General features: G+C 44.5%; 1 protein-coding gene across 2 annotated transcripts in view; it reads left to right on the forward strand.

The window, feature by feature from the left end:
• KIAA1549L (KIAA1549-like ortholog) overlaps positions 1-15,573 on the forward strand; it is a 175,523-nt gene that overhangs the window by 117,453 nt on the left and 42,497 nt on the right. Inside the window, exons 13-15 of one of the 2 annotated variants that reach the window (XM_014538162.1) lie at positions 2,670-2,860; positions 6,440-6,567; positions 13,194-13,372. In XM_014538162.1, coding sequence (XP_014393648.1) covers positions 2,670-2,860; positions 6,440-6,567; positions 13,194-13,372 — 498 coding nt within the window. The remainder of the gene's footprint in view (positions 1-2,669; positions 2,861-6,439; positions 6,568-13,193; positions 13,373-15,573) is intronic. The other variant, XM_014538163.1, reaches the window with a different exon arrangement.

Raw genomic sequence — 15,573 nt, forward strand, 5'->3', positions numbered from 1 at the left:
CTTGTCTTCCTCACTTGTTCTTGGGAAGTCTTGGCTGCCATTGGAGACGCCCAGCTACTCACTGACATGCCAGGAGTCTCAGCACAGAAGCAAGGCCAAGTACAGTAGGAGATGTCCCAGCAGGGAACTTCAGCCCAACGTGAAGGGTGAGGAGCCAAATCCAGAGAGAGGTGGGGGTAGGGGGAGAGGGCCAGAGACAGCTTGTCTTCCTCACTTGTTCTTGGGAAGTCTTGGCTGCCATTGGAGACGCCCAGCTACTCACTGACATGCCAGGAGTCTCAGCACAGAAGCAAGGCCAAGTACAGTAGGAGATGCCCAACCAAGATAGCAGGCAGCAGAAGGAAAGGAGAGGCCATGGGAAGAATCATCAGCAGTGGTTAGGTATTTGGGCTCTGGCTCCACAGACCAGCTGTGTGAGCGTGGGTAGTTGCTTAACCTCTCTGAACCTCAGTTTCTTCATCTTTAAAATAAGGAATCATAAGAATACCTACCTCTTTGAACTGTGGTGAGAATAAATGACAAGTTTATGTAATGTGTTTGGTACTGTACCAGTAATAGCAAGTGAAGCTGCAACTGTGAAGTTCTTGAGGGTAGGGGGACAGTTATTATTCATCTTTCTATCTCCAGCAGCAAGCACAACCCCTGGCACAAGCCACTGCTAAATAACTATAGTTGGGACAAAATCAAATAAGATAATGGGGGGGAGTGGGGGAGTATTGCAGAAAAGGGGCCAGCAGGAGATGAGGCTGGGCAGGTGGGTTCAGCCAGAATGGGAAGGGCCTTGAATGCCTTGTCGTAGAGATTAGGTGCCATGAATCATTGTTAATGACCTGATGTGGTTTAAGGGAAATAACTTTGGAGGTGTGTTAAGGGCAGGCCGGCAAAGGAGCAGAATGGAAGTGTTGAGACCAAGGCAGGAGTCAGTAAGACAGTGGACTTGGAGAGCAAAGGTCAGCTTCTAGAAACATTTCAGTTGAATGCAATTGGTGACCAGTTGGTTGTAAGAGCTTCTAAGAACACTGTCAGTCATCCAAAAGCTCCATTCTGTTTCATGTGTTCCCACGGATGGGGAGGGAAATGAGTAGACAAACACTCGTGCAGAAACATTCCCACATCCTGGCAGAGAATGTCAGTGGCTTGTCAAGGGCGGGCTACATGGGTCAGAGTGTGAGTGTCTCAGAGAAGAGGGAGGGGTGAGCACACTGCCCAGAGAGACTGTCCCAGGGAATTGGGGGAACTGTCTGTGGCAAAACTATAGACAGCTTAAAATAAGGAAGCTTTGCTGGGCTTAGCAATAAAACTCCCTTCTGTTCTGAGATTCGGTTGCAAGATTTGACCAGTTGGGCCACAGTCCTAGAATATTAAATCTAGCTGGAGCCTTCCTGTTTTATTTCTCAGCTAAATTAGATGCTGACGGAAGAGCTTCTGACCAAATCAAGTTCTGTTAGAACTCAAATGGTGGAGATTGAGTTTCACCCCCACATTTTCATGAAGAGAATCACTGATGTCCATTCCATCTGGGCTAAGATTTAGTAGCAAGGCAAACAATATTGGCTAATATTGATTGAGCACGTACTGTGTGCCAGGCACTTAGCTAAATGCCGGACTTAAATTTACTTATTTAATCCACACCGCATCCCTTTGAGGGTGGTTGCATATCACTCTCACACCCAGACACATTTTACACTATTACTGTCTCCATTTTACCAACGAGGAAATGATGTGCAGGGAATCTCAGTTACTTACCCAAGGTCACCCAACTAATAGGTGGCAGAGTTGGGATTTAAACCCAGGCATTCTGCTTTCGGAGCTGTTGCTACTAACCACCCCATTGTCCTGCTTCCAATGTGTATTGTGCTCCTTTGGAGCATAAAGCAGGACGGAGACACTCCCAGGAATTGTTTTAACAGGCCTCTTGGCTTTTTATTAGCGCACTAATAGATGTGTGTTGGGTTTTGCTCACAGCTGCCCTATTCACTTGGGCTTTCAGACATTGTGCAGTAAAAGCCTTGCTAATGTCTCCGTAGCAAATGGTAGGACAGCCAACTTGCTTTAGGCAGTGCTCTGGATTAAATAGTGATTCCGTAAATGCCACATGGTGGCATGTTTCTCTCCCTCTGTTTTCAGATCTGTGATTCATTCCCCTTTAATACTGAAGCGTGGTGGAGGTGAAGCAGATAGGATCATCTTCATTTCTCAGATGAGAAAATTGATGTTCAAAGTTCAAGTTACTTGGCAAGTCAAGTGACTTCAAGTCACACACCTTTTATTGTACGGGAGTTAAGGGATGATGGAATATTCCTAGGTAGGAGATGACAGGACTTGTTTAACGTATCAATGAAGAATTTCTAATTAGTCATCTCCAGAGACTTAAAATTAGTGGCCTAAAAATCCTTAAATGAAGTGTGTTCCCACACACGTTATTTGCATCTTGTTTACACTATTCATTTTTCTGAGTAAGTCTTACATAGAGATTCTGAAGCTTGGTGGAATCCACACGGACTCTGATTTTGCAAAGACAAATTATGATGGAGATGACGGAACTCCTGTTGATTGGAAAGCTAAGTAGGGTCCTGACACATGCACTTTCCCGCCCAACTTCTCCTAAAGCCGCTGTTAGAGTCACCCTTTACCAGAAATGTGACTGCAGATCTGTTTCCTCTTTGCAGCCTGTGCAAGGCTTTGATTATGCCAAACAGCACCTGGGCCAGCAAGGGGCGGACGAGGAGGTCATCCCCGTGACGCAGGAGACGGTGGTCCTCCCGCTCCCTGTCAGAGATGCTCCTGCCTCGCAGGAAAGGGACGTCGCCCAGGATGGAAGCACCATCAAGACAGCCAAGTCCACCGAAACCAGGAAGAGGTAGGCAAGGGGCCAACTTTGGCCTCTCCGTGTCAACAAGAGAAATAATGGATGGTGAGAGGAACCAAAGCCCTCAAGTGAATCCCACTGTCCTCTTTACAAATTCCCCTTCACGCTCATTTAGAATATTTGAAAAGGAGACTGAAGGAGCTGAGGAGAATCATAATACCTGCTTCTCCTGAGCCACCCTTTGTAAGGTTTTGTATTGCAGATCAACCAGGACAGCAGAGCTTTAGCTCTTACATGTATTATAATGAATTTGGCACTGATGTCACCCTTACACGTTTTAACTTACGGTAAAAGCAGTTGCTTCGATTTAGCATGCGTAGTTGTAGTTTATCTGGCAGTTTCTCCGTGGTTTATGATTTCAGTTCAAGACCATTTATTGAGATTTCACTATGAAGAGAGTTCATTGACATGCATTGGGAGGACTACAAAGAGGTTTACGATTGATCCCTGACCCCAAGAATCTTGTGATGGAGAGACAGAGAGATAAATAGCTGGAATGCAAGCATGATCTGCAGAAGCCCACCGTGGAGTCTGAACAAAGTGCTGTGGAAAAGAGAGGAGGAAGAACTTAATCCTGATGAGGGAGGGCATCGTGGAGGAGGTTGTGTTTTAGCTGGGCCTTGAAGGGTGTGTGGAGTGTCAATAGGTGGAAAGAGATGAAGGCATCCAGGAGAGATAAGGCACAGCCATGTTCACTTAATGGTGAGTTTCCTTGAGTTTAGAGTTCATGGGGGCCGGGATGTAGTGAAGGATGAAACCAGAAGACAGATTAAAATTGTAGATGGTTTTAATTTGTGCTCTAGCCAATGGGAAGCCACGGAAAGTTCTTCAGGACGACAGTAATGTCCAGCCTAAAAGATGACTCAGGTGGTAATGTGGAAAGATGGAAGGGAGAGTTAGGCTAGAGGCCAGGAGACTCACTAGAAGGACTTTGCAATCGCCTTGTAAAGAGGTAATGAACCCTAAGGCAAGCCCTGTTGGCTGGCTTAACTAACTCCCATTGCCAACCCCCTTCTCCCTTGCCTCGAGACCACAATGGCTGGAAAAGCTATGTCCTGCCTGCCTCCTTCCCACTTTCCTTCTCTTCACCTCACAGATATTTATTGATTGTTTGCTGTTTACCAGGCACTGGGGATACTGCAGTGAACTAGACAAATTTCCTGCTCTCTTGGGATTTACAATCTAGTGAAGAGATGGACAATAAGCAAACAGAGAAAGAGATACATAGCAGGTCTAGTGGTAGTGAATATGAAGAAGAAAACCAAAGCATGGTAAGGACACAGAGAGATGGAGAGGGGGCCGAGATGCTATTTTAGCAGGAAGTCAGGCGAGGCCTCTCTGATAGAGTGACATTTGAGAAAGACCTGATGGAAATGATGTGTGAGCCTCAAGGCTATCATCTAGAGGAAGAACGTTCTAAGCCAGTGGTTCTCAACCTTCCTAATGCCGCGACCCTTTAATACAGTCCCTCATGTTGTGGGGACCCCCAACCATAAAATTATTTTTGTTGCTACTTCATAACTGTAATTTTGCTACTGTTATGAATCATAATGTAAATATCTGATAGGCAGGATGTATTTTCATTGTTAGAAATTGAACATAATTAAAGCATAGTGATTAATCACAAAAACAATATGTAATTATATATGTGTTTTCTGATGGTCTTAGGTGACCCCTGTGAAAGGGTCATTCGACCCCCAAAGGGGTTGCGACCCACAGGTTGAGAATCACTGTTCTAAGCAGATGGAACAGTATATGCAAATCAGAGGCAGGAACTTTTTGATTTGCTTAAAGGAGAACAAGAAGTTCAAAGAGGCTGATGTGAACCTTGGAGGAAGTGGTAGTGGATGAGTCAGAGTTTAAGAAGTTGTTATGGTAAAAAGAGATCTATAGCAAAATAAACTAGAAAATGCTGAACTAAACAAAATGCGATGAGTCTCTTTATGACAGGGCAGACCTGAGCCTTTGACGTGCTCACGTGCATTAGGAATAGAGTAAACATTTCCCAAACTTATACTCATCTGTGAAACTTCGACAAGAACATCCCACTTGGACTATGTGTTCTGCTCTTGGCAGACTCTACCTTGGCCCATGCATGGCATGAGCGGGCACTTCCAGTGTTCATGATTTTTGGGGTGCTGAAGTACATGGAAGTATACAGAACTGAGAATTCCAAGTTCCCACATGATGAGGAGGGAGGAAGAGGAGCATCCACTAGGAAGTGCTGCATTTTATCCAGTCAATTTCCATGGATAAAGGGGTCAGATGCCATTAGGTTCTTAATCTGGACAGTTGACAATAGATGAACAAGGGGTTGGATGAGGCCTCTGGATACCTGCCCCCTGTTGTCTCCCACAGAGGGAAGGCAGTTGGTCTTTATGCTCAGCCCACCCACAGGCTGGCGTGATCTAAGGCCCCAGGAAGCATGAACTCACTCAGCATGAACTCAGCAGGGGCTCTCCAGAGCCCATTTTCCCACTGGGTCCAGAAGGCCAGAGTCCAGCCCTAGGGAAGGCGAGAAGGCCCTTTGGCTTCCCTTGTCTAAACGCTTGCCACAGCTGCTGCATTGTAGGAGAGACTGTAAAGAGAAGATGCTGCCCTAGCTGGTTTGGCTCAGTGGATAGAGCGTCGGCCTGCGGACTGAAGGGTCCTGGGTTCGATTCCGGCCAAGGGCACTTGCCCAGGTTGCAGGCTCGATCCCCAGTGTGGGCGTGCAGAAGGCAGCTGATCATTGATTCTTTCTCATCATTGATGTTTCTATCTCTCTCTCTCTCTCCCTCTCCCTTCCTCTCTGAAATCAATAAAAATAAAATAAAATTTTAAAAATAAATAAATAAAAAAGAGAAGGTGCTCCGGCATGTGGGGAAAGCCACTACCTGCAGGGGGAGTTCCGGCTTCCAGGGCTGATTGGCCACCTCCCTCTATACGTGCCCTCTATACCTGTATACCTGGCACAATGCCCAATACAGTGGGTGCTCATTTCCTGAATGAATGAAAATAGCTCAAATTGATAGTTTCAAATGAAAGTAGTTAGCAGTTAGCACAGTTAAGAATGTGTGTGTGTGTGTGTGTGTGTGAGAGAGAGAGAGAGAGAGAGAGAGATAGAGTGAAGAATTTAATGGTGGAGTGACAGTAACTTCATCTTCAGTAGCTAAGGTATATTCTGTATAGAAAATAGCCAAAGAGAACTGTGATCCCTACATGTCCCTGAAGATGCCCTGTGAGTCAGACACTCGGCAACATCTCCGAAGTACTGTGTTTTCATAAGAGGGCATGATAAACCATTTCCATAGTCACTGGGGGTGAATGAAAAAGAGATGGGGACTGAGGGCTGCGCTCACTGAACTTCTCTGCCGAGCTAAGCACCGGTCAGCGCACTTCAGGACAGCCAGCTACGTAACCCCGGCTGCAGTACGGGTGTTTTTTTAAATTTCCGAATCATTTCTCTTTTTTTTGTAGATAAAACCGGAAAGAAAGGCTACAGACATAAACTGTGCAAATAAAATAACCTTGAGAGGAGGCTGTGTGAGTCAAAACTTACCATCTCCTTGTTGCTATGGTTACCTCCAGCAGGTCACCCAGTGAGAATGGCTCTGTCATCAGCAACGAATCAGGGAAGCCCAGCTCAGGGAGGCGCTCGCCCCAGAATGTAACGGCACAGCAGAAAGCGACAAAGGAGGAGGCACGGAAGAGAAATGGTGAGAAGCCTTCCCTGCCAAGTACCGCCCTCGAGCCTGTCCCACATATGCGTGCACACACCCGTGCACACAGGCCTGCACACACTCACACACCCCAGTGTGCCACCCTCATTTCTTCTTTCTGTTTTGTCCTCAAAGACCACAAGTCAGTTTCCTACCTACCTGTTAGAGTATTGCCTGACCCCCGTCTCTGAATTATCCTGGCTCCTGTTCTTATGGAATTGTGCAGGGCCTCAAAAAACTCTAATGCAGAATGAACTGATGTTTGCTTAGAGATTTTTCGATTCTGGGGTGAATCGGCATTTCTGGCACCAGGTCCTCTTGGGTGGCAGGTCTCTGAAATGCTGCTTGTCTTGGAGATTCCCCCCGTTTTCTTTCCCTGACTCCCCTGATAGGTTCCAGGGGTTCATTCTAGGCCAGTGAGTCCAGATGCTGCAAATCCCCCTCTCCCAGGAAAAACAGCACAGTGATAAATATTATCATAGACATCAGCCTATGCTCCTGCCTCTGTTTTCCAGGGAAGCTTAATGGTTGAGTTTCTCAAACAGATCTTCCTCCTTATAAAGGTTTGGTGTTGGGGTTTGTTGGTAAGTCCTCGGAGCCACCTGGCTGTGCTGTGGCACCATCTATGTATAGCTCACTTCTGCCGGACCCCATGGTGCAGCCTCCCTGTCTTCCCAGTCCCACTTTGGTTCTGATCTTCCTCTCCATTCGGTCCTTCCATGAGTGATGCCGGCTTCCTGGAGACCAGATTCAAGTACCCCATGCCGCCACCCGGATCAAGGAAGGTACCTTTAGGACAGTGGTTCTCAACCTTCTGGCCCTTTAAATACAGTTCCTCATGTTGTGACCCAACCATAAAATTATTTTCGTTGCTACTTCATAACTGTAATGTTGCTACTATTATGAATCATAATGTAAATATCTGATATGCAGGATGGTCTTAGGCGACCCCTGTGAAAGGGTCGTTCGACCCCCAAAGGGGTCGCGACCCACAGGTTGAGAACCTCTGCTTTAGGAGTTCCAAGGGTTGCAGGCAGAGTCCTACAGAAATGCCAGGGGGAGAACCCAACCATCTGGCAGTCTGCTTCGTTGTGCCTCCTTTTTAGAGGAATTGGATGAGGTGTGGCGCAGGGGCTCTTTCTGGAAGCTAGTGCCAGAATATTCCTTTGCTTTCAAATGTCGCTTACTTATTTCTTTGTTTCTGACAAAAGAAAGAAGAGAGAAAGAAAAGAAAGAATGCCACAATAGACCCCATGCCCAGCTATCATATAAAATACTTGTTTAGAATGTTATGCTGATTTGATCCTTGAGTTTTTTCTTCTCCTGAACTCCCTTGCCCTGTAACACGGAGACTGCTGTCCACTCCAGAACCAGGCTGTGACATGTGGGGTTTTCCTGGGACATCTGTCCTCCTTGGGGCCAGAAGTCCTGCCCAGAATCCGCTCTCGGCCAAGCCAGCTCACAGAGGGCCCGAGCTCCGACATGTGAAGGGGGACGTGAACTTAGCAACTTTCTTCTCTTCCTTCCCAGGGCGAGGTGCTAAGAACGAAGGGGAGAGGGAGGGAGGGAGGCCACACAGAGACAATGGACAGTGAAGACACAGGGGAAAGTTGTTTTAACCAAGTGCAGAGACTGCCATCACCACCCAATCAAGGGACCCCCTCTGCTTCTCTACTCCCGCCCAACCTCCTTGCCTGCCTTCCTTTATATTCTTCCTGGAAATATATAAGGTCAAGTCAAAGTCCACCCTCGTCCAGATCCCCCATCACCTACCCCAGTCCTCAAATGACCTTGAATAACGTAGCGTGTCTTTCTCAGACCTTTTTACTATGCATATGACAACACACCGTATCTTTGTTTTCTGTTGTGTAGCTTTGTTTTGTTTTGTAAAACGGGATCAATGTACATACTGTTCTGTGGCCTTTTTCTTGCAAAAGAATGTGCAGCCTACAGACTCCTCTGTCAGTAAATACACACGTACAACATGATGCCTTTCCCCGTCCCCTGCATTTATTTCATAGACAAGGAGGAGCAGGGCCGGTTTCAGATCCCATCGCTCCCCACGCCTCTGGGGAGACACTGACATGCTCTAAATGTCCCTGCTGACCTCCCCCACCCTTATTCTGCCACCTCCTCTGCCTGCCTCCTTATTCTGTTTTGGTCACTGTGATTATTTAAACATCAGGTTTAGAAATGACAACAGGACGGTGCACAAGCAGAATGCAATTACCGGCCAGGTTGAGGTTTTCATGCAATAGCTTTATTTAAACGCCATCCTTTCTCCCGGTTCCCAGTGCTTTGCTGCATTGTCTTTTTGCCAGAAGTCAGCCCAGTGAATTTTCAGGGTTGGTGGCTTCTGTTTTACCACTGGTTCCCACCCAGTGAGGTTTCCGTTTGAAATTTTCAAATAGAAGTGTTAGCACCAACACATTTAATGAAAACAGATGCTGAAGCACATCAGAATTCTAGGATGGACCTTCAACAGAACCTACACTTGTCCTTTTTATCAAAGGGCTCCACTTTATCATAATGCTAGGTTATAGTCTACCCCCCAAAAAAATCAGTAGTGTATTTTATTGGATTGGAAGATGAAACCTAAGGAATGGGAGAAAAGGAGGGAGGAAAGAAATAACATTGAAATTGTGGAGAAATAGAAAAAGGTATATTGTCAGCTTGCGAAAGGTATTTTAATGTGTGACTGTGGTCTCTGAGAATGGACTATTATATGGAATATTCAGATACTGTTGTTTTATGGCTCGGTATCCATTCTAGAGGTTAGAGTTACTAAGGTTAATGAACAAATGTTAATGTTCCAGGCTGTCATTATGAAACTGTTTGGTTCCCACCAGTTTTGTTGCATTTGTACCTTATGATTTTCCACTTTCGTGAAAATAAGACCTTTAAAAGGGAAAGACATTATCCCTCCAGGAACGCGGCTGGGTGGGTCCTTGTAGCTCAATGGCCTCATTAGCTCCCTGCTTTCGAGTCTGTTTCAGGACGATGTTTAAATGCAAATGGGAAAGACAGAGATGACAGTTAGGATTTTGAAAGCAAAAGAATGTGGAATTTTTTTCAACCAAATACAGACACTTCAACTTCTGAATTAAAACTAATATCATCCAGCCAGTGTGGCTCAGTGGTTGAGCGTTGACCCATGAACCAGGAGGTCACAATTTGATTCCTGGTCAGGGCACATGCCTGGGTTTCGGGCTCAATCCCCAGTAGGAGACGTGCAGGAGGCAGCCAATCAATGATTCTCTCTCATCATTGTTGTTTCTATCACTCTCTCCCTTCCTCTTTCCGAAATTAAAAAAAAAAAAAAGAACCAATGTCACCTTGGAAAAAGTGTTTTCTGGGAAACGAGTTAAAAAATGAGTTCAAAATGAGGACGTAATATATATATTTAAATGTTCAGTCATTTAAAAGCAAAAATGTCCATAAACCCTTAATTGCACACCTTCCTTTAAGACACTGAGAGACAGGTCAGATATTAGCTCAGAAACACAGCTTCAGTTTTCATTCTTTCTGTGCCTTCTCAATGAGAGGTGAAGACTTGCTTGTTATCTGATAAACACCAGAGGGCGGTGACGCTAGTTATAAATCTTCTCTGAGCTTTAAGGGAAATTCCAGAAAGAAAGAGCGTGCATTGTTCAAGAGCATTTTCTGCCTCAAATGGGAGGGCTTGCCCCCTCCCCCACCATGCCAATGTAAAATAAACATCAAGAAACGAAATCTCCCTTCCTAGCCTGATTTGCAGAAGTTCAGATCAACACAACCAGATCCGCATGGCGGCATTTACTGGGAGGACGGCGGTGGTATCTAGGACACTTCAGCAGTTTAACGGTGGCCCTTTTGTTTAGCATTCTCTGGTGCTTTTTCTTTCGGGACTGATTATGCATTAAATATTCCCATGAACCTGCTGGACTCACACAGCATTTTAGTATTAATATTTAATGTAATGCCCTTTAATGTATTTTTCCATATAGTCTTTTTTTTGAGGGGGGTTGGGGGAGGATCACTAATTATTTTTCTCTTAAACCAAGAGGAATTATTGTGCAAATCTGAATCTGACCATTCTGACAGTGAGAATGAAAAATGAACTGTAGTTTGTACATCCTGTTTCTGTCTCCTCAGAGTTATGCTCCTCCCCTTATCCTGTCCATGGGGCGGGGAGTGAGGATGTCACAACCCAGAAGCAATAAAAGTATTAAGTACCATCTCTTTGCATGTTTACCTGTTCTGCAGGTACTAACATCTCCTTTCCAAGTCAGGAAATTTTAGTCATTCCTTTATTCATCATTTATTCAGCAAATCCCTATTGAAAGCCAGCTACCTATAAGATGTTATTAAAGGCAATCGGTATTGCCTTTAAAAATATGGGCAAGAATGGGGCTCATATTCTAGTGTCAGCACACAAATAAAGAGCATTGCATGCTGTGGAGAAAATATAACAGGGTGATGAGGCAGGTTGTTTTAGGCGGGTGGACAAGGAAAGTCTTTTTTCAAGCAGCAACTTGAAAACTAAGAAGGAACGAGGCATGCAAAGACCTGGGGAAAGAGCTTTCTGAGCAGAGTGAACAGCTAATACAAAACCCCGAGGTGGGAACAAGCCTGCTGTGTTCGAGAAGCCGTTGTGGCTGGAGAGGGGATGAAGGGGAGAGGGAAAAATGAGCTCGGTAAGGTCGCCAGGACCAGATTGTACAGAACCTGGGCGGCCTGAGTTTTATTCTGAGAGACATGAGGCCTTCAGAGGGTTCTGGTCAAGGGAGTACTGTGACCTGGTTGTCTTTTAAAAAGATCCATCCTGGCTGCTGGGGGAGTATGCATTTTAGGGATAGGAGGACAAGACTGGAAGCTTGGAGGAGGGAGTCATTTAAGAGGTGTATTAGTTACTTATTGCTGCGTAACAAATCACCCCCACACCTAGTAACCAAAAGCGACAATCTGCATTTATGGTGTTGGATGATGTCTGTGGGTCAGGAATCCAGGAGTGGCTTAGCTGGGTGGTTTGTGCTCAGAATCTCATGAGGTCACAGTCTGGGCTATAGTCATTTCTGAAGACTTGGCTGGGCCTGCCGAATCCACTTACAAGACGGCTCATACGTAGCTGTTGGCAGGAGTCTCATTTTCTTGCCACATGGACCTCTCCATAGGGCTACTTGAATGTCCTCATAACATGGCAGCTGGCTTCTCCCAGAGTAAGGGGTCCAAGAGACAGCAAGGTGGAAGCCACAATGTGTCTTAATGACCTAGCCGTGGAAGTAGCACACGGTCATTTCTGCAATTTCCTTGTGGTTACACAGGTCGGTCCTATTTATGGTGTTTGTGACTCTGAGGAGGTAGCCATCTAGGAGGCTGGCTACCAGAGATGGCGTTCATAGCAGGTGTCCAGGTGGGAGATAATGGGGGTCAGACAGGAGTGCCCCACAAAACTCCTATGCATCCGGTAACATGTCTGAATAGAGATTGTCCTCTGTCATTGGCAGTTCGGTGGCCTGCTATTTGCCAATAAGTCCACAGAACCGAAAAATACTCCAATTAGAGCCATTGTTAGACTCTGAAGCGTTTTAGCCACAATTTACTTGGCTTAATTTGACAAATGTTCGGTGATTATGGCAAGCGACAGAATGATACAAACTATGTGTTTCTCAATGATTTAAATAGCATCCCAATCTCTTGAGCAGACAGGAGGAAAGATAAATACACTTCTATTACATTCGTATTTTAATAACACCTATTTTGTTCCTAAATTGCCTGCTGGTTTAGTTGCTTGAACAGGCTTAATTTATCTCTCGCCCAGCCATGCTCAACAAACTGTCATTCTTATAGTCAGTTAATGGGAAGATGCTTTAAGGAGAAGTAAATCAGCAAGTACCACTGGCCCTGGAACTCCTCCTGTCGGCTTAGTTCTGGAAGCAATCACAGTAGAATTATCATCTGTCAGAGGCGAGAATTAATGCAAAAGAGTGTGGGTGAAAATTGCTCTATTTAATTAGGGGAGTTGTCTGCAGCTTTACATTAGTTTCTCTGGTGGTTATTTCTTAGCTTTCTTTTGTTTTAGACAAACGAAAGAAACTGAAACTCAAATCATTGAGAAGCAGCCTTTAGGGGGAAAAAAAAAAGTGTCAGCTGCAATTACTATGGCTGGTTGACCAGGGAAGACTCGTCACCTTAACATCGTGCAAAAATGGATAACTCTGGTGGCAGAGACTGAACTGAATGCTGTTACTCAATGGATTGTCATATTTTAAGAAGAGTTCCACGTTTGGCCAAGTGGAACTTGCAAACATAGCAAACATTTTTTCCATCTCTGACTCAAACTTGGAGGAAAAAAAATTTACTTTTTTTTAAAAGGTTTTTTTCACAAGTTTGAAAAAAATGGTTTTTACCATTTACATTCAGACTTTTAAAGTTCTTTCCTACCCATGGATAACACGGTAGGCCTTACGTTTAAAAGAAATGCATGAGTAGCAGTGAGCCCTTGGCACAGAACCAGACACTGTTGTTTCTGAGGTCATTTTGAGTCAAGTAATGTCCTTGGGCTGTTAGCATCACACATAAATCCCCCATGTTCCTGAGGCTCCCCTCCGGCCATAAAACCGATGTACTTATTTGTGCTTTAGTGCCCACAAGTGATGAAGAGGAAGGCGCAGTTCTGTTTGACAGCTCTGGCAAGGCGGCTGCTGATCCCTTTGACTCGTCCTCTGGATCCGTGCAGCTCATCGCAGTAAAACCCACAGCCCTCCCCGTGGTGCACCCCACCCCGGACCGGAGCCAGGAGGCCGCAGCGCTCAACGGTGAGGTGAGCACCTGAGCACCCAGAATGGGAGAGAGCCCAGGCAGCCAGGAGCACCACCTGGGAACACCGGGGGCAGGCTGCGTCCAGGTAATAGGGCTCCTTCGGTCATTTTCACCTCTGCGTGCACAGGCCTCAGCGGAATGAATCAGGGCACAAGTCACCCAAAACAAATTTGTTAGGTGATGTTTTCAGAGCATCTTTTTAACCTTCATTCTAGGAAGTCTAGAGGGGGCTTTTAAAGACTGTAGTTATGAAGAGAAACCTCAGAAACTCCTCCCCACATACAGTCTTTTACCTTTCTTGATAACGCTCCTTAACTGTTTATTATCGGATGCCAATTGCAGTGGGAATGCAAGGGGCTTAATGTGAGAGGGCACAGGAGAGGATCCTGTCACTCGAACAGGGATGTGCCCACTCTATAGGCTTTGAAATGAATTTCACTCCTTGGAGCAAGATTGAAACAACCCTTTGGCTGCTGTTAGAAGGATATCTGTGGATATCATGTGGTCATCAATTTTCCTAAGAGTCTGAAAAAAATTGTAACATATATAGAGAATGATGATTTCACGAAGGTTATTTTAAAGAAAACATAGCAACATAGAAAGTTCAGAAAATAAGAGAGAAAAATCACTGTAATTTCACGACTCTAGCATATCCTCTGTTTTCACTCTTACACCTTTTCTTCAAGCTTTTGATCAAACTCATTTATATTTTCGAATCCCATCATCTTGAATGTTAGACATTGGCTGTGTTGCTCTTGTCTTGCTGATGATCATTGTTAATGGCTTAGTTGAGAAGGTATGCCATGGATTAAAAAACTCATCTCCCATTGTTCAAACCTTCCAGGTATGTTTTTGTTTCCAGTTTTGGTTTTGGTTATTACAAATATCACTTCAATTAATAATTTTAAAAGCTTTTATTTTGAAATAATTTTAAGTTAAAAAAAGAGTTTTAGTAATAGTACAGAGTTCCTATACACTTTTTAAAAATTTTTATTGATTGATTTTGAGAGAGAGAGAGAGAGAGAGAAAAGGAGAGAAATGGAAAAAATATATATCAACTTTGTTGTTCCACTTGGTTGATTCTCATATGTGCCCTAACCTGGAATCAAACCTACAACCTTGTCATATCAGAATGATGCTCTAACCAATTGAGCTACCCAGACAGGGCCTCCTATACACTCTATACATAGCTACCCTAATGTTAACATCTTATAGAACCATAGAATAATTATCAAACCCAGGAAACTAACTATTGACTATAGACCTCTTTGAGTTTCACTGGTTTTCCCACTGATGTCCTTTTCCCATTTTGGGATCCATCAAGGATCCTCCATGGCATTTAGTTGTCTCCTTAGTCTCTTCCAGTCTGGGATAGTCATTCTTTGTGACCATTCTTTGTATTTCATGACCATCACTCTTCTGAAGAGTACTGGCCACTTGTCATGTAGAACGTTTCTCAATCTGAGTTTGTCTGATGTTTTCTTGTGACGGGACTGAGGTCATGTAATTTTTGGCATAACCACAGGGGTGATAGGCCTTTTTGTGGGCGTCATATCAGGAAATACCTGATCCTGGTATGTCTGATTACTAGTGATATTAACTTTCATCTCTGACTTTGAACTTCTCATGGAATGTTGCTTTAGTTGAGATTCCAGAAATGGCATTCCTGGCCCAGAGGATGTTACCCTAACTTCCTTCTTTGCTAGTTTTTGCAGTGGCAAGCAGAATGAAGGAACAGTGAAGACTTGTTAAATTCTTCCAGTCTAAAAATAGAATTAGGGGCCCCAATTGGGGAAATCCTTTGCAAAAGTTAGGGGGAAAAATGTCTTCCAGTTATTATTTCTTCAAACATTATAAAACGAAAATATCTAAGATAGTGAACCTTGGTCCTCATATTGTGTAGGTTGATATATGCACCAGGTGAATTTTCCTTTTATGAATCACAGGAAATTCTTTTAAAGATTATTTTAGCCCTGGCCAGCATTGCTCAGTTGGGTGAGCATTGTCCCATACACCAAAAGGTTGTAGGTTCAATTCCCAGTCAGGACATATGTCCCTGTTGCTGACTCAATCTTCCGTGGAGGGCGTGCAGGAGGAAGCCGATCAGTAGTATTCACTCATCGATGTTTCTCTCTCTCCCTCTCCCTTCCTCTCTCTGTAAATCAATAAAAACATATTTTTAAAAAAGATTATTTTAAAGAA

This window comes from Myotis brandtii, unplaced genomic scaffold (assembly GCF_000412655.1).
Source record: "Myotis brandtii unplaced genomic scaffold, ASM41265v1 scaffold187, whole genome shotgun sequence".
Lineage (NCBI taxonomy): Eukaryota > Metazoa > Chordata > Mammalia > Chiroptera > Vespertilionidae > Myotis > Myotis brandtii.